The sequence below is a fragment of the Lepus europaeus genome, chromosome 7, assembly GCF_033115175.1.
Source record: "Lepus europaeus isolate LE1 chromosome 7, mLepTim1.pri, whole genome shotgun sequence".
NCBI lineage: Eukaryota > Metazoa > Chordata > Mammalia > Lagomorpha > Leporidae > Lepus > Lepus europaeus.
The window spans coordinates 84,496,203-84,519,906 of record NC_084833.1 but is presented as its reverse complement, the minus strand read 5'-3'; the positions used below and the strand labels follow the sequence as shown (position 1 = coordinate 84,519,906).

Below are 23,704 nucleotides of genomic sequence, written 5' to 3'. Positions count from 1 at the left end.
ACCAGATTCTGTCCTGGTTGCTCCTCTTCCAGTCCAGCTCTCTGCTGTGGCCTGGGAGGGCAGTGGAGGATGGCCCAAGTACTTGGGCCCCTGCACCTGCATGGGAGACCAGGAAGAAGCACCTGTCTCTTGGCTTCGGATTGGCGCAGCTCCGGCCGTTGTGGCCATTTGGGGAGTGAACCAATGGAAGGAAGACCTTTCTCTCTGTCTGTCTCTCTGTCTTTAACTCTACCTGTCAAAAAAAAAAAAAAAAAAAAGCATTGTTAGCCCTGAGAAAAGTCTAATTCTCCATATTTAACCACAATCTGTGAGACAACATACCTGTTTCTCTAAGACAGATGTCCTCTCCATTTCTGCATGCTTTATCATATTTCGCATGTATTCCAATTGTTTTTCTAAAAGATTACATTTATTTTCCGCAGCTAACAACTGAGATGTCAGTTCTAAAAATAGAAAAGTAGCAATCAACTCATGTGTACAATAGTTTAAAAAAGCTGTTGAGATAAATGTACTGTGTATTAATACAAATACTTTCCAGAAGTTTTTTCAGATTACCTAATCATTCTTTCTCCATGCTAGTCAATTCTACCTTGTTTCCAGTCAGTAAAGATGCATGGCATCAGAACTTGCTCTTCAAAAGGCATACAAATGTAATTCAATTTTGCAGCGCCCAGAGATACTGGTCAATATAAAACACTCACATGGGATTTTAGAATTTTGATAGTACTTATCTGATAGAATTCAATTTCCCTTGTAATTAAACAAACCTTGATTGTGCTTTGATTCCTCATTCTTAGAATTCTCCCTTTCCTGTATCTGTTCATCCAATACTTTCTTGTACTCAATTGTTTCTTTAGACAAGGTTTTCACACTTTCTTCTGCCTGAATCCTTTCCAGTTCCAAACGTCGAATCTTATCTTGAAGATTCTTCAGAGCAGAAAATATTGCTGCCAGATATAAACGTAATTACTATAAAATAACAATACATATGGAGAAAGTTCACTGAAAAAGAAACTAATGAAAACATAAAAATAAAATATGATGAGTAGGTGTCCAGAGAAGGATCACTCTTTGGGAAGAATAAAATATTACCTCATAATTTTTTAAAGAATATACTTCAAAACATCTTTTGAATCTCTGAACTGTAGTACTCATTTAAATAAAACCCATCACTATGATAAAAACTATAAATGAAAAAATTAGCCAACCACATAAAATTCATGTATCTGTCCCAAAACAAATATTAACTTTTTTTGTTTCATTTATAGCATTACATGTAGAATTCAATTATAGAGTTTAACACAGGCAAGCACTTAAAGGGACTGGTTTCTTATATTTAGTATAGAAAATGTAGAAGACACAGGAAAATACAATAATTCTACTACCCAGAAATAATGACTATCTTTTTTTTTTTTTTTCTTAAACAGGCAGAGTAGATAGTGAGAGAGAGAGACAGAGAGAAAGGTCTTCCTTTTTGCCATTGGTTCACCCACCCAATGGCCGCTGCGGCCGGCGCATCTTGCTGATCCGAAGCCAGGAGCCAGGTGCTTCTCCTGGTCTCCCATGCGGGTGCAGGGCCCAAGGACTTGGGCCATCCTCCACTGCCTTCCCGGGCCATAGCAGAGAGCTGGCCTGGAAGAGGGGCAACCGGGATAGAATCCGGCGCCCCAACTGGGACTAGAACCCGGTGTGCCAGTGCCGCAAGGCGGAGGATTAGCCTGTTAAACCACGGCGCCGGCCTATCATTTTTGATTCTTTCAATCTTTTTCTAAAGGTGTAAAAGAAATGAAAGTCAAAATATATTTGTTTTGTTTTCACTTTAACAATGTATTCTCTTTTATAATCATGTTGTTTAAAATATTTCCTTTGATTAATAATTTAAAACTTATTGCAAAGCCTCTGCTATTCTGAAAAAACACATCACCTTTGATTATTTTGCATTTCTATTAAAGTTTGAAAGTATTTTTGTATGTATCATTAGTCAATTTTCTCTTTCACGAATTTCCTCTGCCTATTTTCCTATAAAAAAAATGCCTCTATTTTTATTATTTGCCTTCAATTCTAGTAGTGGTGCTGACACATGAAACTTCATGTACATTATGCAATAGTAGGAAGAGTTGCCATCTTTTAAGAATCAATTCAATTCACTGAACACAAGCCCCATTTTTCCATTAACTAATGCAATGTATTCAGTTCCTAAAATTTTCAGTGCCCTAGCATCAACAGGCTCCCAATAGGAAGAACAGGAAAGGAGTTTGGATATAAGTAGCATCTAAAGTAACAATTCTCTATATTCAAATAACAAATACAATCAGAAAAGTGAAAATTAACAAATTAACAAATGTCCCTTATTCTTGAAGTCAGGTATATTTATTAAAATAAGACCACAGTGCTTGCTTTGGCATCACCTATACTAACACTGTAACACTACAGTGATGATTAGTATAGCCCAAATTCATGAAGCATTCCATGTTTCTATATATAAGGAAAATTAAATCAGTCTGTCCAAGAAACGGAATCAGCATTCCCATATTTACTGCTATACTACCCACAACAGCCACAAAAATGTGAACAATTTAAGCAGCTATCAATTAATAAATGGCTAAAAAATGTGGTACATATATAAATGGATTATCATTCAGCCATAAAAAGGATAAAACTTTGTCACGTGCAACAATATGGATGGAACTGGAGATAAGTGAAGTAGCCAAACATAGAAAGACAAGTACAACATAATTTCATTAATGTGCAGAATCTCAGAAAGTTAATCCCACAAAAGTTGACAGCAGAATAGTGGTTACCTGAGGCTGAGGAGAATACATGAGAGAATGATGGGGTAACTAATTAATAGGTCCTAAGTTATAGTTAGAAAGTAGTTCTGGTATTCTATTACACGTAAGGTGTCAACAATGATAATGCACTTTTTCTTTAAAAAAAAAAAAAAACAAAAAACTAGAAGGATTACAGTTGTTTTCACTGTAAGGAAATCATTAATGTTCAAGTAGATATGTTTATCCTAATTGGATATTACACATTATACCAGGTATGCATGTATCAAAATGTAACAACTTTTGTTAGCAAATGGTGCAGTCTTATCTATGGCACAATCTACACCCAGATACCATCCTAGGCTCCAGCCTCCACCCCACCCCGCCCCCCGCTAGAAATGTAAATCAAGGACTTTGGCAGATGGAAAACATCACCAAGTACAGAAATGTGCGATTGGTAAGCAAGGTTAAGAAGGCAAGAGTTCTTTTAAATAAAGAAAGGACATGGTTTGTAAGAATGACTTCATCCTAATGGCTAGTTACTCTAGAGTGGAATGGACATGATGGAATGTTTCAAGTACCTTGAAGAGGGTGTGTGGAAGTCACAGAGGGTTATGAAAGAAAGAAATTTTGGATATAAAGCTATTAATCTATTTCTCTTTGACATAGAATTAGAATCTGATCCTCTGTTAAAGCAATGAGTTAAAGTAATCTTATGTTCTCTTGATGTCTCTGTTAAATTCTAATTGTTAAAAACAGCTGAGTTTTTAATTAAGAGGTATGGGTCATTTAAAGATTTGCTTATTCTAAAACATTTTAATAATCACCTTGTAACAATGATCAAATTTGGTCCATATTATCTCATGATGTTAAGGGATCATATTTCAACCAGGTATTTTAAGCCTTCTTGGCATCCTGAATAGACGTTCAAAAAAATAAAAAATCAAAGTTCCAAACAATTTGGACTCTGAAATTCCCAGTAAATTTGGACTTTGGTTTTTCCAGTTTGGGTCCAACTGGAAAAAAATCAAAGGATGTATGTCTCTTACCTTGTAGACTCCAACTAATCCAGCTACCTTGATTATATCAGAAGTAGTGTCAAGATGTGAAGTGGTGCTAAATTTTAAGTTTTTATAATATAAAATGCTACTGATACAAATGTCTGAAAGTTAAGAAGTCTAATGATCTTGTGTTACTAGACAATTTTATTATTTTAATTATTTTATTATTTTAATTTTTAATTTTTTTATTTAATTATTTTAATGAGAAAGCCCTAGAGGCCTAAAAGGGTTAAATGCTGTGTAAAATCCTACAGGTGCTTTCAAAAATATTGTGTGAAGTAAGCAAGTGCCTCCTGTTGGTTAATGAATTTATAATTTTAAACATGGCTTATTTAGTCTTTTGTCATCCATAGTTTAGTATAGGTTCCAATGGACTTTTTCCAGCCACTTCTATTGTGTTCAGTACTTTGGAATGGCTCTGTAAACAGATGAAGCCAATAATGTATTACAGGTACCAACTGAGAGAAAGTATGGTTAACTGAGGTTATTAAGAGTAGAAAGTAATTCGAATCAATTGGTAATTTACAAAAGAGTTTAAGAAGCCATTAATGAAACTGCTTTATTCTCTTGTATGTTATATGTGTATACATATTTTATGTCTACACTGGAAAATTTTATTAAGAACTGTTTTAATTGGCTCATCAATTTAAACTGCTAAAATTAATCAGACACATTTTGATTCATGTGACCTGAATCTCTGTATCAGATGTTTTAAATCTCTTGGTAGAAACTAGAAACATTTCATATGCTTGTGCTTGAATTTGCTGGTTAAACAAGCTATGCCATGTTAGATATTTAAGAGATGTTTCCAGATACATGTATTCTTAAAATTTATGGAAGGCACTGGAAGTTCTGGTAAATGTTTTCCTAAGTTGTTATTTAATGGTTGAGATTATTTGCTAAGTTTTCATTTGATATTGCTATTGTCAGAAAGCAATCTGGAATCTGCTCCCTCATTTCTCTATTCTAAGCCTGACTTTCCCCCCTCATTTCTCTATTCTCTTCAAGGTAAGAAAATAATTCTATTCTTAAAGACTCTCCAAGATGCAAAATTTGATCTTTATATCTTACAAAAAAGATGGCTTACATTTTCTCTAATAGCATAGCCAAAATGAAAGCTTAAATTATAACTTCACAGCTAGATTTACTTCACCATGGGCACAGTAAACAGGCAAGACCTCCCTTTCAGACCAAACAAAGGGAAAGAAAGTTTTGTTTTGTTTTTTTTTTTTTTTTTTTTGACAGGCAGAGTGGACAGTGAGAGAGACAGACAGAGAGAAAGGTCTTCCTTTTTGCCGTTGGTTCACCCTCCAATGGCCGCTGCGGCTGGTCCGATGGCAGGAGCCAGGTGTTTATCCTGGTCTCCCATGGGGTGCAAGTACTTAGGCCATACTCCACTGCATTCCCTGGCCACAGCAGAGAGCTGGCCTGGAAGAGGGGCAACCAGGACAGAATCCGGTGCCCCGACCGGGACTAGAACCGGGTGTGCCGGCACCGCAAGGCGGAGGATTAGCCTAGTGAGCCGCAGCGCCGGCCTGGGAAAGAAAGTTTTAAAGCGAGGACATAGCTTTCCTCATGGGCATTGTCTACTTTAGAAAAACTACTACAGAACATGCTTGTGACTATAGACTTCTAGTTTAGGCCACAAAGATTAGAGAAGGGACTTGAGCACCCCCTTGACTTGTATCCTCTGGTCTGCTTTAACAAAAACCAGGAGGAAAAGAAAGCTAGGCATCAGAAGCAATGTAAAGATAGGTGGCAGGCCTATTAAATCCACCAATCCCACCAGCTTATCACAGTGTGCTGTACATCAATTACCTTTCATTTTCTATATATACTCTGATAGGCAAAGGTTGTGAAGCACAAGTCTATTAGAACCTTCCAATTGCTATACAGGTAGTTATGTTGCTTGAAATATCCAAACCAACATTCACATTACTGATATTTGAATACATTCAACAAGTAACGAAACCAATGAGTTACACTAAAACTTTTTGGAATGAAGTTGTTTACCATTTTTTAAAGAACTCTAAAAATGTTAATACTGTTTGTGAAAGTAGTGATAATTTTAAATTTGTTGCTTATTCTTCTTTGAACTAAAGCTCAAAATGATTAACAAGTTATCCATTCTATAGCCTTAAATAAGATTTTCAAGTTAACAATCAGATGGCTTGAATGAGATAATAAGTAATGAAAATCTACAATCATAGCTAAAGGAATTTATGTTTAAGAAAAGTACTATCATAGAAATCATCTGCTCAAAATAAGACTTCATAATTTAATATATATTTGAGGGTTCACTGAACAGGGGATTAAGCAGGAAGAGAAGACAGTTTTGATACTGAATATATTATTCATCTCTGAGATGTCCTTTAACTGTGAATTTTAAATATATCTGCCTTATACTTTTTTGATGAATAAAAAAACGAAATATATTTGTTTTATTTGGAATGCTGCTTTTATTTTTTTAAGCTGTGTTTTTGTGTGTCAATGATTCTCTAGATAAAAGAATATATTATATTAATAGCTACAACATAGGCTAAGCATTTTTAAGTTAATTTAGGAACTTATTAATTTCAACTGGGCAATGCAGTGTAAGTAACTTAAACATTTATCTCAGAATGAAACTATCTGGTAAATTGTGGAATGACTGACTAGTAAAATATCAAGCAGATCACAATATCCAAGTATTGTTAGTCCCACAATGGGGGGTCATAGGTGTCTGCAGAAATAAATTTAACCTGTAGCCTGGTGGTCTTTTAAGACTTTCAAAACTTGACGCTCACTAGAAACTCTATTTATAAAATCTCTCTATTTATAAGATGCTTTTGCCTCCAGAATAAGAACTGATTTAATGGTAAAACAATTGATAAAGTACTACACATCAGAATATAGCAAAGACTGGCTATTAAAAATAAGTTTATGACACAAAGAATGCAAGTTAAAAAACAATAAATGAAGCCTAAAAAAGCAGCAAAGTTCTGTAGTTTTACTTATAACTTTTGGAAAAATAAGCCCAAAATAAAACAGAAAGTTCTTACTCTGTTAAGAACAGCAGGTTAAAGCCCTGGCCTGTAGCACACCATCCTTTTTGGGAACCAGTTGGAGTCCTGGCTGTCCCACTTCTGATCCAGCTCTCTGCTAATGTGTCTGGGAAAGCAGTGGAGGATGGCCCAAATGTTTGGGCCCCTGCCACCCACAAGGGAGATTGGCAAGAAGCTCCTGGCTCATGCCTCTGAATAGGCTCAGCTCTGGCAGCTGTAGCCATTGGGGAGTGAACCAGCAGATGGAAGACCGACCTCTTTGTCTCTACCTCTCTTTCAAATAAATAAATCTTAAAAAAAAAAAACAAAAACACACAAAGGTCTAAAAAATGTAATAGTGTACCTGGTTCTGATCTTTACATCAATGAAAAGAATTTAAAAAAAAAAAAATCTAGAAAGGCAAGTTATTAAATAATTTAAAAATAAAATAATCATTGAAAGCCATTATAGTTGGTACCCAATATCTGAAGGGGATTGGTCCATGACTTCCCTCCCAGAAAATTCCTTCCATAAAATGTTGTAATATTTGCATATAATCTAGGCACATCCTCTTGTATTCTTTCAATCACCTCTACATTACTTATAATATCAAGTACAATGTAAATGTTATATAAATAGTTGTTTCACTGTATTATTTAGAGAACAATGACATTTTGTTTTCCTCAAATATTTTTAATCTGCAATTAGCTAACTTCCAGGATGAAGACCCCATGGCTATGGTGGGCCAAATGCCCCTTTAGTTTTTTTTTTTTTTTAAAGATTATTTTTTGAAAGGCAAAGCGAGAGGATAAGAGAGATACCCATCTCTTATCCGCTGGTTCACCCCTAAATGGCCACAATGGCCAGGCTGAAGTCAGGAGGCAGGACCCAGACTCCATCAGGGTCTCCTGTGGGGGGGTGAAGGCCCAAGTACTTGAACCATCTTCTGCTGCTCTCTGCTGCATTATCAGGGAGCTGGATGGGAAGTGCAACAGCAGACTTGAATGAGCACTCCCATACAGGATGCCAGCATCGCAGGCAATAGCTTAACCCACTGTGCTACACTGCCAGACCCTTCAATGTTTTTTAAACTAATCCAACAATACTCACTTTCAAATGGGGAGGACAGACATAGAAACCACCATCCCCTTCTCACCCACAAAATGCAGAAAAACATGAATAAAGGACAAAGAGAATTTAGAAAAGACATTTGGGGATAGTAGTGGATAGAAACACTTCTTACAGGAAATAATATACAATCTGGGCTTTAAAGAATATTTTCTAGAAGAAAATTCTATTAAGAGCATAACATGTGCAAAGCTTGTAAAGTTGACATGGTTGGTGTGATAGGCAGAATGCACTAATCCCTAGAACCTCTGAACACCTTATGTTATACAACAAAAATGACTTTAGGAGATATTAAGGTTATAAGATTATTTCTGAATACCTGGGTGGACTCAATCTAATGACATGAGCAGAAACATATTCTCTGGCTGTGGTTAGAAAAATGCACCAGCAGATGCCAGGAGATATTTGTAGAATAAAAGAGATATGACCAACTGATGCTATCAGGGACCACGAGGGAAAAAAACCGGAACAAAGGCAGTGTCTGGGAGCAAAGACTGGCCATGACTGACAGCTAGGCAACAGAACTTCAGTCCTGAAACTAGTACAAGGAATTGAATTTAGCTAAGACTCCGAATGAGCTTCACAAATCTTCCGCCAGAGCCTCCAGTACACAGCATAGCCCCAGCCAACACCTTGATTTCAACCTTCTAAGACTCAAGGACTTAGATGAACCTACCCAATTTTCTGACCTAAAAAAAAAACTGAGGTAATAAATTTGTCATTTAAAACTGCTAAATGTGTGGTGATTTGTAAAGGTAGCAAGAAAACTAACACAGATGGCATGTTCCAGAAACAAATACATTTTAAATGGCTTAAGTCAAGGATGTGTTGGTAAGAACACAAGAGAGGCCATGGATGAAGTCAGTAAGGCATACAGAGTGAACATGATTATTATTACTATGCCAGCCATGGAGATGTCCTAAAACTTATGAACATATAAGCAATAGATATGGCTCCAAACCAAAGTGGTAAGACTGAAAGGAGACAGAGCCAATGGGTTTTTGGAATAGCCTCAGCAGAAACACTGTCAGTGTCTGACTGATGTTAGAGATTACAAGGCAGCTACAGATAACTCAAACTATTTTAGTTCTGGTGACTTGGTGGATAATGATATTTCACAAAGAAACATTGGAGGAGTACTGTATTTTGAGGAAGCTAAAAACACTGAGGTAGGAATATATTTTCTTTTAGTTTAGTAATAATGGAGTACGAAATTACAAATGTTAAACTGGTGAGTAAAAACAAAACAAAACAGAGAGTCCGCCCTGGAAGAGGCGCTGTGCTTCCTGACCTTCGTTGGCCTGGGCTGTAGCCTGGGTCTAGATCACCAGTTAGAAGATGGGCCTCGCCTGGAGAGGCGGCAAGATGGCGGAATAGGCAGGAAGCACACTTAGTCCGGGGGGAGAGAAAGTTTAATATAAGTGGAGATACTGCAGTGTCAAGGAAGAGTAGGGGATGAAACAGCAGAGGAAACTCTTCCGGAACTAGTGATTCACAGTGGACCTGCGTGGAGAGCGTGGGAGCCCAAGTTCGGGACACCAGCGGCAGACTCAACGCACCAGCGCTGGAACGCGAGGTGAGCCGAACCTCCATAGCCCGAGATACCAGCAGGCAAGCAGAAAGAGGAGGCTAGAGGGAACGAGGCTTGAAACTCCGTGGGGAAAAGTTCACCAGGCTAACTAGAAGAGAGAGAAAAAAAAATAAAAAAAGTGACTGATACGGACACAAGTTTCTCTCTCTCCGCTCACCTCTCACAGGCGAGCAAGACAGAGCAGGCGCCATTTTGGACATACGTCAAAAGCAGGGCGACCTCAGGTCTGCACCAGCCCTGAGCCTAGCAGAAAAACCTGACTCTGTGGGGAGGGGTGAAATAACAGGAGATTAGCATCTAACTTGGCAACCCAGTGGGAGACTGCAGGAGAATTTGAGCCCACACTGAGGGCAGCAGAGATTCCCTGTGTGGTCCTTGGGAAAGAGCTTCCGATCTCTGGCTCCTGTGGGTATATCATTCACCTGCTAACTACCTCCAATTATGTTCAGCTGTGCAGAATTACTTCCCTTTTGAATCAAAAAAAAAAAGAGAGAGAGATTTACCACGCCTAACCTGGGAGTGTCATCTTTGACACACCCTCAACCCTGAGGAACCAAACACAGCTCTCAGTCCACACTCATCTCAAGCCTCTAAGGCTCCACTGAAAGCAGACAGTCCACTTAATATAGAGCCATAGTGTAACAAGAAAAAACACCACAGTGAAGAAACCAAATATCTCCAACATGCCAAACAACAAACGCAAAAACCAAGCTAACAAGAACAAAGAAGAAACTATGACGCCCCCAAATGAAAAAGACACCCCAATTCAAGATTATGAAGATGATGAGATCGAAGAAATGCAAGAAGCAGATCTCAAAAAATTGATAAGAACATTAAGAAGTTCTCAAAAACAAATTCTTGAACTACAGAAATCCTTCATGGACAAGATAGAAAATCTCTCTCGTGAAAGTGAAATATTAAGGAGGAATCAAAATGAAATGAAACAACTAGTGGACCAAGAAACTCTGATAGTGACTAGAAATCATAATGAAATGAAGAGTTCAATAGATCAAATGACAAACACATTAGAGAGCCTTAAAAACAGAATGGGCGAAGCAGAAGAGAGAATATCAGACTTAGAAGACAGAGAACAGGAAAGGAAACAGGCAAACCAAAGAAAAGAAGAAGAAATTAGAAATCTAAAAAATATTGTCAGGAATTTACAGGATACTATTAAAAAACCCAACATTCGGGTTCTAGGAGTTCCTGAAGGCATGGAGAGGGAGAAAGGATTAGAAGGCATTTTCAGTGAGATACTAGCAGAAAATTTCCCAGGTTTGGAGAAGGACAGAGGCATCTTAGTACAGGAAGCTTATAGAACCCCTAATAAACATGACCAAAAGAGATCCTCACCACGACATGTTGTAATCAAACTCACCACAGTGAAACATAAAGAAAAGATCCTAAAAGGTGCAAGAGAGAAACGTCAGATCACTCTTAGAGGAGCTCCAATTAGACTCACAGCAGACTTCTCATCAGAAACCCTACAAGCTAGAAGGGAATGGCGAGACATAGCCCAGGTACTAAGAGAGAAAAACTGCCAGCCCAGAATACTATATCCTGCAAAGCTCTCATTTGTGAATGAAGGTGAAATTAAGACTTTTCACAGCAAACAGAAACTGAAAGAATTTGTTGCCACTCATCCTGCCCTGCAAAAGATGCTTAAAGATGTCTTACACACAGAAACACAGAAACATGGTCACCAATATGAAAGAAGGTAAAGGAAGGAAACCTCACAGCAAAAGATCACAGGAAGCTCAATTTCTCTTTGACATAGAATTAAACTCTGATGCTCTGTTAAAGCAATGTGTTAAAGTAATCTATTATGTTCTCTTGATGTCTGTTAAATTCTAATTGTTCAAAAACAGCTGAATTTTTATTAAGAGCTATGGGTTATTTAAATATGTGCTTTTTTCAAAAATTTGAATATCTGCTGCTCATAAAACTAAAGCGTTGTTGGTTCTGTGTTTAGCTGTCCTCCTATAGGTTCCTATGGACTTTTTCCAGCCACTTTTATTGTATTCAGTACTTTGGGATGGCTCTGTAAACAGATGAAGCCAATAATGTATTAACAGTACCAACTGAGAGAAAGTATGGTTAACTGAGGTTACTAAAAAGAAAAAGCAATTCAAATCAATTGGCAATCTACAAAAAGTTAAAGATTTTAAAAGCTATTATTAAAATTGATGTATTGGTCTATTATGCTATATTATATGTGTGTACATATTGTATGTCCACTTGGGGAAATTTTATTAAGAGTTTTCTTTTAAATGGCTTATAGATAAGATTGTCCATAAATTTAAGCTGCTAAAATCAATCAAAGATACATTTTAATTTGTGGGACCTGAATCTGTGTATCGTATGTTTTAGACTTGTTGGTAGAAAGAAACTAAAAACATTTTAGATGGTTGTGCTTAAGTTTACTGGCTAAACAAACTACACCATGTTAGATATTTAAGAGGTGTTTTCAAATACATGATTCTTAAAATTTATAGAAGGCATTGGACCTTCTGGTAAATGTTTTCTTAAGTTGTTATCTAATGGTTGAAACGGTTTGCTAAGTATTCATGTGATATTGCTATTGTCAGCAAGCGATCTAGGACTTGCTCCCTCATTTCTCTATTCTAAGCCCAACTTGTTCTTTCATTTCTCTATTCTCTTCAAGGTAGGAAACTAATTCTATTATGAAGGAATCTGTAGGATGCACAATTTAATCTTTAGACCTTATAAAAGAGATGGCTAACATTTTTCTGCAATAGCATAGCCAAAATAAGAACTCAAATAATAATCTCATAGCTAGATTCACTTCGCCATCAGCGAAGTATACAGTAAGTAGAAAAAACCTCCCTTTCAGACCAAAGGGAAAGAAAGTTTTAAAGTGAGAATATAATTTTCCTCATGGGCATTGTCTACCTTAGAAAAACTACTACAGAACATGCCTGTGACTATAGACTTGTAGTTCAGGCCACCGAAGATTAGAGATGGGAAACGGGCACTCCCTTGACTTGCATCCTCTGGTCTGCTTTAACACAAACCAGGAGGAAAAGAAAGCTCGGCATCAGAAGCAATGGGTGGCAGGCCTATTAATGGCTGATCTGTACAGTGATCTGCCCTCAAGGAGACCCAACAGGCCAGTCCACTGCAGTGGCTTTCAATGTGGTAAGCCTGGGCTTCAGCAGAAGTCAGCTTGTGAAGAGCCCTGGCAGCTCTGCCAAGAGTTGGATCACTGGTAATGGACCTGCCCTGGAGTCGAAGGATGCCCAGGTCAGAGCCACAGATCTTATTGGCTCTAAGCTGAAAAGCCCTTCACTCAGCCCAACTTCCAAAGTGACCACTGCAGCTGAGGGGATGGTCAAGTAGGGTCAGCAACATTGCAGGCAGAACTGTAAATTTCTTGTTAGAGATGCCCCCTGCCTTTACCTGGCCAGCTCTCCTCCCAGGCCAGCCAAGTAATGAAAGTCAACAGAGTGCCTTCCCCTAGGAGGTTCACACCTCCCTTAGGATATACCCCATGTGAAGAGATAGATAGGTCTGGGCCTCTGAATTTACAAGGCCTAAAGCCCACCAGATTATTATCAAGCCCCTTCTATCAGGTTCTATTTGCCTCTCAATCAGAAAACTTAATTGTAGCTTAGACAGCACCTTTCTTAGCTCCTCTAATAATGACTCTGTCCTTTGTTCTAGACCCTGTCTAGTGCACTTGGGCCTCATTCCTTTGTAATCATAACCTCTACTCTACCACCAATGGCTCTACTCCCAACATGTGTGTACTGATGGTCCTCTTCCCCACTTAATGCTGTATAATTGTTCAAACCTGGTAAATGCCACTCTTAGGATCATTGGTTACTATCCTCACTCTGTCTTTTATGACCTTGTCTAAATATGATCAGAGTCGATGAACTTGGAAGGCTTCCATAGCCTTGGCAACTCATGACGACAGCCTAGGATGGTTACTGGCGCCATAAACTAGAGTGTCAATTTGTTGGGTCAACAACAGGAGCCACTGTGCACTTGCTCCTCATGTGGGATCTCTGTCCTTAATGTGCTGTACATTGTGATTTAATGCTATAACTAGTACTCAAACAGTATGTTTCACTTTGTGTTTCTATGTGGGTGCAAACTGTTGAAATCTTTATACTAAATTGATCTTCTGTATATAAAGAGAATTGAAAATGAATCTTGATGCAAATGGAAGGGGAGAGGGAGCGGGAGGGGGGAGGGTTGCGGGTGGGAGGGAAGTTATTGGGGGGGGAAGCCATTGTAATCCATAAGCTGTACACTGGAAATTTATATTCATTAAATAAAAGTAAAAAAAAAAAGAAAAAAAAGAAAAAAAAAGAAAAAACAAAACAAAACAAAACAAACACTTATTTTGTTGGGCTCTTACCTCGACTGTTGCTTTCTGGATAGGCAAGTGTAGGCTTGTTTGGAGAGCGCCGTAGATCACTATTAAGGAAAGGCTTGTCTGTTGGGTATACTACATATGGAGATGAAGAATGGCGAACCATACTTCCATTAGACCTTGATGGTTCAGTTAAGATGTTCTGGAAAATAAAAACCAAGAAATTACTTTTCAAAAATTTGAACCACAAATAACACAATGAAACTGCAAATAATAATGACTAAGAACTGTATTATCCATGTTCCACTTGATAGAGCTAACAGAAAAAATAGCACTCACTAAATACAATAGAATTTAACCATTATTTTAACAAAATCTAATTTTAAAGTGTTTTACATTTGTTTAAATATAGCCATATGCCAGATAGTATAAAAAAAAATGGTATACAACTTGAATGTAAATGCTGCACAGAAATAAACATACTGTATCTTAAAATATACCCTGTGAGACACACACTTAGAAAAGTCAGTATTTTTTACATCAGGATTGGAGAATGTATGGCCAGTGTCAAAACCATTTGTTCTGGCCTTGCTAAGGCAACAGCAGTCGAGACTCAAAATTCAATAAATCTATAGCAGGCTAATTTGAAGTTGATAATTTTATATGGCGCATGGATGATGTTATAAATATCCAAATGGCCCTTGGCAGAAAACAGCTTCTCCCTGATGTTTTACAAGATCAGAAACTGTTACAAAATGACTACATACTATCACCAATCAACAAAATATTTACTGAAGATGTAGTGTCAAAAACTCTACAAAGACAGCAAGGTACTGAGTTTTGCCTTGAAGAATTTATATTTTGTTAGGAAAAAGGACAAGTAGAAAACATTAAGGCTTATGTTACACTCATTTATTTTCATACATATACCATTCTATAATGGAATTCTATTCCACATGAATATATAAGAATTATACCACAGAATGCCAAGTGTGGAGTTTTGTTTGTTGTAGGTGATTTCTACCTGATAGATTGACCTAGAGTAGAGGATGTAAAGGAGAAACTGAGGGCTGGCTAACGTGGAAGATATGATTGCCAGATACTCAAAATTCTCTTTCTCCTTCAAACAGCCACAGCAAACTTTCAATTCTTATCTTTGAAGAACTATACTTATAAATAAATTGCAACAGAACAGTGAGGGGCTGGCGCTGTGCCATAGCGTGTTAAATCACTATATGCAGCATCAACATTCCATACGAGTGTCAGTGTCTGTTCAAGTCCTGGCTGTTCCACTTCCAATCTAGTTCTCTGCTAACATGCTTGGGAAAGAAGTGTAATATGGCCAAGTCCTTGGACCCCACCAACCATGTAGGAGACCCTGAAGAACCTCCTGGCTCCTGGCTTTTGATCAGCCCAGCTCCAGCCGTTGCAGCCATTTGGGGAGTAAACCAATGGGTGGAGGATCTCTATCTTTCAAATAAATAAATCTTTTAGTTCCCCATTGAAAACTGTGGATTTAATAGCAGAATGTTGCCAGCAGAAGTCCAAGTCAGTCAGGTTACTGTTAGCACAGGAACATGTCCTGCAGCTAATAGATAACAGGATTTTTCAACAAACTCTAAGCATTACCAAACATCTATTTTACCTAAAAAAATGGAGGGAACTTTACATCTTATGGCTTTTAAGAAGACTGATTAATGACCCCACTGTTTGCCTCTCCTTGCAAATAGAAAATATCCACTGTGGGAATATAATGTACACCTCTTTAATCAATAATCAAGTCTGTTAACTATTATCAAGTATTGTTTGATTTTAATGTGCTTGATAACCACAAATAAATCTGCACTGTTTAAACTAGATTCAGGATATACACTCACCCTGTAAGAAAAGTAGAAAACAGTAATCAAACTCAGCTTGCAGAATGACCAAGTTGGATAACTGACTGGGTTTCTGGGTTGAAATTCTCAGTTTGACTAGTTGAATGAACTAGAATTTTGATTTTCCAACAAGACTGATTCTTTCAGTCAACAAAGCCATGCAAATTTCCAGCTAAATTACAAAAGCATAAAAAATATACTGTAGTTGTGAAAATGAAAAAGGTGGCTAAAGAGTTTAGGAAGCCTGGACCAGTGCTTTGAAGCCTGGACCAGTGCTTTGGCGTAGCAGGTAAAGCATCCCATATTTGGCTACCCCACTTCCGATCCAGCTCTCTGCTATGGCCTGGGAAAGCAGATGGCCCAGGTCCTTGGGCTCCTGCACCCACGTGGCAGACGTGGAATAAGCTCCTGGCTCCGGATGGGTGCAGTTCTGGCCATTTTGGCCAATTGGGGAGTGAACCACCAGATGGAAGACCTCTCTCTCTCTCTGCCTCTCCTCTCTCTGTGTAACTCTGCCTAAGTACTTGGGCCTTCTACTGCTTTCCCAGGAACATTAGCAGATAGCTGGACCAGAAGCAGAGCAGTTGGGACTTGAACCAGCACTCTGATATAGGGTGTTGGCTGTGCCACACACCAGTCCACAGGGATTTCCATGTTGAATTCAAGGAACTTCCAAAAGAATGTAATACAGTAATCAGTTCATCTCAACATATTCTTCATTGGATGTAACACTTACTCCCTTGTTTTCTCTCCCAGGCCATTCCCTTAGAATTTCCTTGCCTCTCTCTTTCTACTCTTTTTAAACACTAAGAGTTTCTCAAGACTTAGCTCAAGCCTCTTCTGTGTTTTATCTACAATGGGCTCCTTTGATTTCCTTCTCTCTCAAGATTTTGTACAGCCTTTATCTGCTGATGATACCTTTCAAGTTTAAATACAGAATCCAGAGCTTGTTCTCTCAAACTTTATGTTTTTACCTATCTTCCTACTAATTATTTGCATTTAGAGGGCTAATGAGCACCTCAAAGTTAACACTGCTATAATCAAACTGTCAGTCTCAAAGTACCAAAATAAGTATCACCACCATTTATTCAGTTGCTCATGCTACAAGTCAGTCATTTCTCATATCTCACAAATTCAATGTTTCAGTGAATCATTTTCGTTGTCTATACTATATCTAGAAACTTTCCAAATTCTCATCCCATTCCATTACTATACTGGCTGAAATTTAATTTTTTGGTCTGCATTATCATAATTGCATCCTAATCACTCTTGTCCACATAGCTTGGCCTGTTCTCCAAATAGTTAATAGTGACAATTATCCTTTACAAAACAAAATCAAGTAATATCATTAATCTAAACACTCCAGGGACTGGTGTGGCACAGGGAGTTAAGCCACTGAAAACAATGCCAGCATCCCAAATGGGCCCCAGTTTGAATCTCAGCTGCTCCATTTTTGATAGAGCTCCCTGCTAATGCACCTGAGAAAGCAGCAAAAGACTTGGGCCCCTGCAACCTACTTGGGAGACCTAGATGGAGTTCCAGGCTCCTGGCTTTGGCCTAGCCCAGTCCCAGCCATTGTGGCCATTTGGGGGAGTGAACCAGTGGCTGAAAGATCTCTAACTCTTTCATGTACAGAAATCTTAAAAAACAAAGGGGTCAGTGTTGTGGTACAGCAGGCTAAATCTCAGAATGCAGCGCTGTCATCCCCTACGGATGCTGGTTTGTGTCCAGGCTTCTCCTCTTCCAATCCAGCTCTCTGCTAATGGCCTGGTAAAGCAGTAGCAAATGGCCCAAGTGCTTGGGCCCCTGCACCCGCCTGGGAGACCTGGAAGCTCACGGTTCCTGGCTTTGGATCGGCCCAGATCCAGCTGTTGCAGCCATTTGGGGAGTGAACCCAAATGTGGTTCACAGGGGATAGAAGACCCTCCCCCACATCTCTAATTCTGCCTCTCAAATAATCTTAAAAAACAAAAGAACCAAAATCTAGTGGTTTTCAATAACAAGATAAAATCTAAATTCTTAACCATGCTTTGTAAAGCCTAAATTATCACCTCAGGCTAAACCTTGGCCTCATTCCCTACCACCCTCCACACTATACCATTCCCCATCACGATCACCTTTTGGATTTTAACATTCAAGATACATTTCATTTTCGTTTGCTATGTTTGTTTTCTCTGCTTGGAAAGCTAACAAATGAAAAGGTTCAGTTATTCTCAATTAAACTAGAAATTAATTCAATGAAATTTCAACTGAAATTGCAATACCAGATTCTAGAATTTCTATAAAAACAAAGCAAAGGACCAAGAATAAGTAATGTTTCTACTGAGAAACAAGGAAGGCATAGTTTCCACGAGACAACTAAAAAGGAGATTCACTGAGGATCTCAGTAGACAGAGAGAGGAATAACAAAAAGGAGAGTCCGGTAAAATCCCCACACTCACATGAAAATAAGTGTGTTGAGAACTAGAACTACATACCACTGGGAAAGATAAGTTTTGAAAAAGTAGTGCAGAGACAGATGTTTACCTTAAATAAAACTATTACATTAAGTAAATTATGGATTCAAAAGACTTCATCTTTAAAATCTGTAGAAAGAAAATACAGAATTTAATCAAAGCCTTAGAGTGGGAATCTTAAACATAATCACTAAATATTAAAAGATTAACTAACAAATTTTGGGTGGCACAGTGGGGCAGCAGGGTTAAGCCACTGCCTATAGTAAAGGAATCCCATATGGGTGCCAGTTCAAGCTCCGGCTGCTCCACTTCCCATCCTGCTAATGAGCCTGGGAAAGCAGCAGCAGATGGACCAAGTGCTTGGGCCCCTGCCCGCACGTGGAAGACTCAGATGAAGCTCCTGGCTTTGGTCTGGCTCAGCCCTGGCTTTTGTGGACATTTGGAGAGTGAACCAATGGATCAAAGAATTTTCTCCCATTGCTTCTCCATCTTTCAAATAAATAAATAAATAATAATAAAAGAGTAACAAATTTTCTATAGTACATTAAGAACTTTTATTAGTCGAAAGATATCAAAAACAAGCCAAAGTGTATTTGGAAGTTATAAAACTGAGGATTAAAATCCAGAATAAATGACTATGTCAGCAAGAAAAAACTCCTTTGAAAGAGACATTAACTGACATTTCAGAGGAGAAAAAAATTTAAAAGAAATAAATCTTTTAAAAAAATTAAAGAATAATAAAGACCAAAAAAGGTATATCCCCAGCAAGGACTGCAGAAACAAATCAGAAAATAGGATACTATTTTACACTGTACCTTTACCAAAAATGTACTAGTGGGACATTATCATTCACTAAATAGCATATAAAGAGAATTGTTGGGTCCAGTGTTGTGGTGTAGGTGGTAAAGCCACCACTTGCTATGCCAGCATCCCATATGAGTGCCAGTTCATGTCCCAGTTGCTCTATCTCTGATCCAGCTCTGTTAATGGCCTGTGAAAAGCAGTGGAAGATGGCCTAAGTGCCCTTGTCACTCACGTGGGAGACCTGGAAGAAATTCCTGGCTGCGGTCTTGCCCAGCAGTGGCTGTTGCAGCCATCTTGAGAATGAACCAACAGATGGAAAATATCTGCCTCTTCCCTCTATGTAACTCTGACTTTCCAAATAAATATATCTTAAAAAAAATTTTTTTAGAGGAATGTACAACTGCTTTAGAAAACAATTTTACATTATCAAGTAAAGCCAAAAATGCACATATTCTAAGATGCAGCATGTTGATATGGTATAACTAGGCAGTTAGTTAGGCTTAGGTGAGCTGGAATTCTTATGGCCCTGCAATATGCTTGCCTACGCTCATACTTTCAAATAAACCCTGTTCACATATATGGATGCCTCTGCTTTGAAATCTTCTATGTGTGGGGGTAAAGACCTGGAATCAAAATTAGGATAAAGAGCTGGTGTTCTGGCACAGTCAGTAAAGCTGCCACCTGTAGTGCTGGCATCCCTTATGGGCACCAGTTCAGAACGCAGCTGTTCCACTTGCCATCCAGCTCTCTGCTATGGCCTGGGTAGGCAGTGAAAGATGGCCCAAGTCCTTGGGGCCCTGCGTCCACATGGGAGACCTGGAGGAGGCTCCTGGCTCCTGGCTTCAGGTCAGCCCAGCTATGGCTATTTTAATCATTTAGAGAGTGAGCCAGCGGATGGAGGATCTCTCTGCCTCTGCTTCTCTCTGCCTTCCAAATAAATAAATCTTTTAAAATAAAATTAATATACATAGGCCCGTATCAATATGAATGTGACTTGTAGGTACACTTGAACTGTTTTTTTCTCCTTTTTAGAAAATTATGGCTGAGTCAAATCCACTAAACATTACTGTTACAACCCACAGTTCAGCCTGCAGCTTGAAAAATCACTGTTCTAGAGTTGGCCCTTAGGACCCCTTCCCTACTCTAAAAAAAGATGGTGGATTCTCATATCTGCTTCTACATTCCGTTAGATAAATATGATGGTTGATGCATATGAAGAAAACCTGTTTTCCCACAAACATGTAGTTGAACAGGGAGGGATTTTTTTGAGATTTACAAACATTTATTACAGATAAAGACCTCCAACCAGAGCGGCACGGAGGGGGGCACGGAGGGATTTTGTAGATTCCCTTCATTTTATTTATTTATTTTTATTTGAAAGTCAGAGTTACACACAGAGAGAGGCAGAGAGAGAGGTCTTCCATCCAATGGTTCACTCTCCAATTGGCCACAACGGCTGAAGCTGCGCCAATCCAAAGCCAAGAGCCAGGAGCTTCTTCCAGGTCTTCCACGTGGGTGCAGGGGCCCAAGGACTTGGGCCATCTTCTACTGCTTTCCCAGAGAACTGGATCAGAAGAGGAGCAGCAGTGACTAGAACCGGCGCTCATATGGGATGCCGGCACTTCAGGCCAGGGCGTTAACCTGCTGCACCACAGGCCAGCCAGGCCCCTAGACTCCTTTCATGAAAAGGACCCAGAGACCCCCTAAGGATCCTTTCAACACTTTTAGGGAAAATTCTGCCATGTGGAGTACATAACTGCTGCACTAGACAAACTTCAGCCATGTGGAGTATAGGAGGATGGCCGCAACAGGACTGTTTATAATATGGGGCAAAACTACAAATAAACAAAAAGACCTGGAAATGCTTTGGTCCATCATTTACCAACTGTATAACCTTGACTTAACATTTCTGTGCCTCATTTTGCTCACCTGAAAATGAAAATACTAATGCCAATCTCTTAAGGTTATTGTGAATATTAAATGAGTTAATATGTAAGACAATGCCCACAAAATAACACTATGCATCATAATCGTAAAATGCATGGTAGTGAGAGAAAATGAGGTGAAAGGGCAAAGGACTATGAAGATGTAAAAAGCTTGAAGGTTATCATTTTATTATTCTCAAAAATCTAACAGCAGGCATTTGGTGCAGTGGCTTAAACTGCTGCTTGACTTAACCTTTCTGCACCTCATTTTGCTCACCTGAAAATTCAAATACTAATGCCAATCCCTATGTCCTATGTTGGAGCACCTGATCTGTACCCCAGCTACTCTACTCCTCCACTTGCTCTAGCTTCCTGCTAAACTGCAACCTGGGAGGCAGTAGACGATGGCTCAAGTAACTGGGTCTGCTTCTGCCAGGCCCAGCCCAGGCTGTTGTGGGCATTTAGGGGGAGAGAACTGATGGGTGGAAGATCTTTGTCTCCATGCCTTTCAAATAAAATGAAAATAATTTTAAAAATAAATCATATATTCAATATGTTAAATACAAATATATTTCATGACTAAAAAAAAAGCCCTAGACAAATAAGATTAGTTTATTTATTTAGTCCAAGGTTACATGATGGTGTTCACTATGGTTATTTAAGGGAAAATATCAAAGGACTGATATGAAAGGCATTATTGGGAGTCTCAAAACTTGGCTCCCACAGCTCAGCTGAGCATTATTCTATTATATCCAATCAGTTGTTTCCTGTGCTCTCCACTAGCAAGCTGCTAGCAACAATCAGTAATTGTTACCTGCTGTTGCTACTACTCTTGCAGCTGTTGCAGTGAAAGAATAAGGACCTGAAAACTTCTATGTTCATATTTGACTTTTACAAGATAGCTGCTTTCTAAAGACTGTTATTTGTGAATCTAAGTATTAAAAATCCTTGTCTGGTAAAAGCATCCCCCATTTATAACACCTGCCTGTTAGGTTTATCAATGCTGAACACATGGGTTATTAGCAATCACGACCCTGAAATCTAAATAAGTCTTCTGAGTTCAGTTTGGAGTTTTGAAGTATTCTCATGGCATCTTATACATCACCAGCTGTTTACTAACATAAACTGCTACCTAACTTGTTTCTAATGGGCATGCAAACAGGACTTTCTTATGCACTTATGAACCAACTATATGTAGCCACTTTTTTCTTTTTTTTTTTTTTTAGATTTAAAAGTATTTATTAGAATCAAGGACCTCCAGCCAGAGCGGCATGGAGGGGGGCTTCCGAGAGAGGAAAACCCAAAGGGGACTGGTGGCAGTTGGCTTTAAGTACAATTTCGAAGGAAAAAAACTTATCAGGTAGCCACTTTTGTTTGAAAAACAGCAGCTTCCGAATTAAGACATTTTGAAGTTGGTCTAGTTAAGATGGTTTGGTTTGTAAAGGACCTTAAATATTCCTAGTGTACTCTTGATATTTACAATCTACTTAAAGCTGGACTTAACACATAAAAACATGTGTACTTTCCACCTGAACATTAGCATTTCTGTCCAGGCTACCATAAGGACTGAAGGATTGAACACAGCCCATTGCCACTGCTCAGCTAGGTGGCCTTGGCACAATGAAGCTCAATTTAACTGTTTGGTCTCCCAGTATTAAATTTTGAGAGCTGTGAATGGTCCTCTTCTAAGTTTAATGACATCTTTCAACAGTTCCTTCTCTTTTACCTTACCTCTCACTGATCTAACCCCTGAATAGAACTCTCTCTGTTTAACTCCTTACTTCCTAATCGCCCCAGACTTCTCTGCAAATGTGTTAACCCATTCTACTGAAGCTCTGGACTCCTTCTGGCCTCACTGTCACAAATTCTAATACATATGGAAAGCTGAAAGTAAGGAAAAGTGGTTATTCATAGGTGACTTTCATCTAACTGTTCCCTACATACTTTTTTCCCCTTTAGCGCCCATGAAATTACTTCACTTTGACATTCTCCAGGCTTCTTCCTAGGCCTGTTTTCATGTTCCCAACAAATTATACCTTTGTTCACTTTGGGTTATTTACGTTTTCTGAAAGCACCCATCATTTTAAGGACACCCCCCCCCCCCCCGAAATGCCTGCCATGTTTTTCTTCTCCTTGTTTTGTGACATTTAGAATTCCTTCAACACGCAGTTGACTTCTCCTTCGCTTCTGGGAACCCTTCTCTCACCTGGCCAACACTGCTAACCACTTTAAATTATGCTAGTAGGGCAGCTTACCCCACACTGGGCAGTAATCACCTAATCAGACGTAGTTTCTCAGTGCTCTCTAGGCCTTTAAGAGCAGGGTTTCTATCCTATTCACCTGTAATTCTAGAGCCTAACCACGCCAGGCCTATGTACAGATGACCAGTTCTGTCTCATTTGCTTCCCATCCCTTCCCAGTGTGGCACTTCCCACAGCAGTCAGCCTTTGACAAATATCCATCCAGATGACCCCCTGGTGCAGGCAAAAAAAACCCAGAACTACAGCCCAAATCAAGTTCCCTGGTCGCCTCTTCGAAAGGGCATTGCAGTCCTAGCAAATCCGTGGCGATCCGGCAGCGCTCTGGCTTTGGAGAGTCGGGCACAGAAGAGGAGACGGGCTACTGCAGGCCAAGGAGGCAGCCCAGGCAGCGCCTGGACCGCGCTGGAGGGTCACAAGGGGGCTGCGGCCGACTCTACAGCGCTCTCCTACACACACGGGCGCGCACAC

At 39.0% G+C, this 23,704-nt stretch overlaps 1 protein-coding gene across 2 annotated transcripts in view; it reads right to left on the bottom strand.

The window, feature by feature from the left end:
* Positions 1–23,704, bottom strand: part of CEP57 (centrosomal protein 57) — a 69,890-nt gene that overhangs the window by 45,102 nt on the left and 1,084 nt on the right. For both annotated transcript variants that reach the window (XM_062196903.1, XM_062196902.1), the window contains exons 2-4: positions 13,959–14,115; positions 768–947; positions 322–443 (exon numbers count right to left, since the gene is read on the bottom strand). In XM_062196903.1, the coding sequence (XP_062052887.1) occupies positions 322–443; positions 768–947; positions 13,959–14,079 (423 nt within the window). In that variant the 5' untranslated portion in view covers positions 14,080–14,115. The remainder of the gene's footprint in view (positions 1–321; positions 444–767; positions 948–13,958; positions 14,116–23,704) is intronic.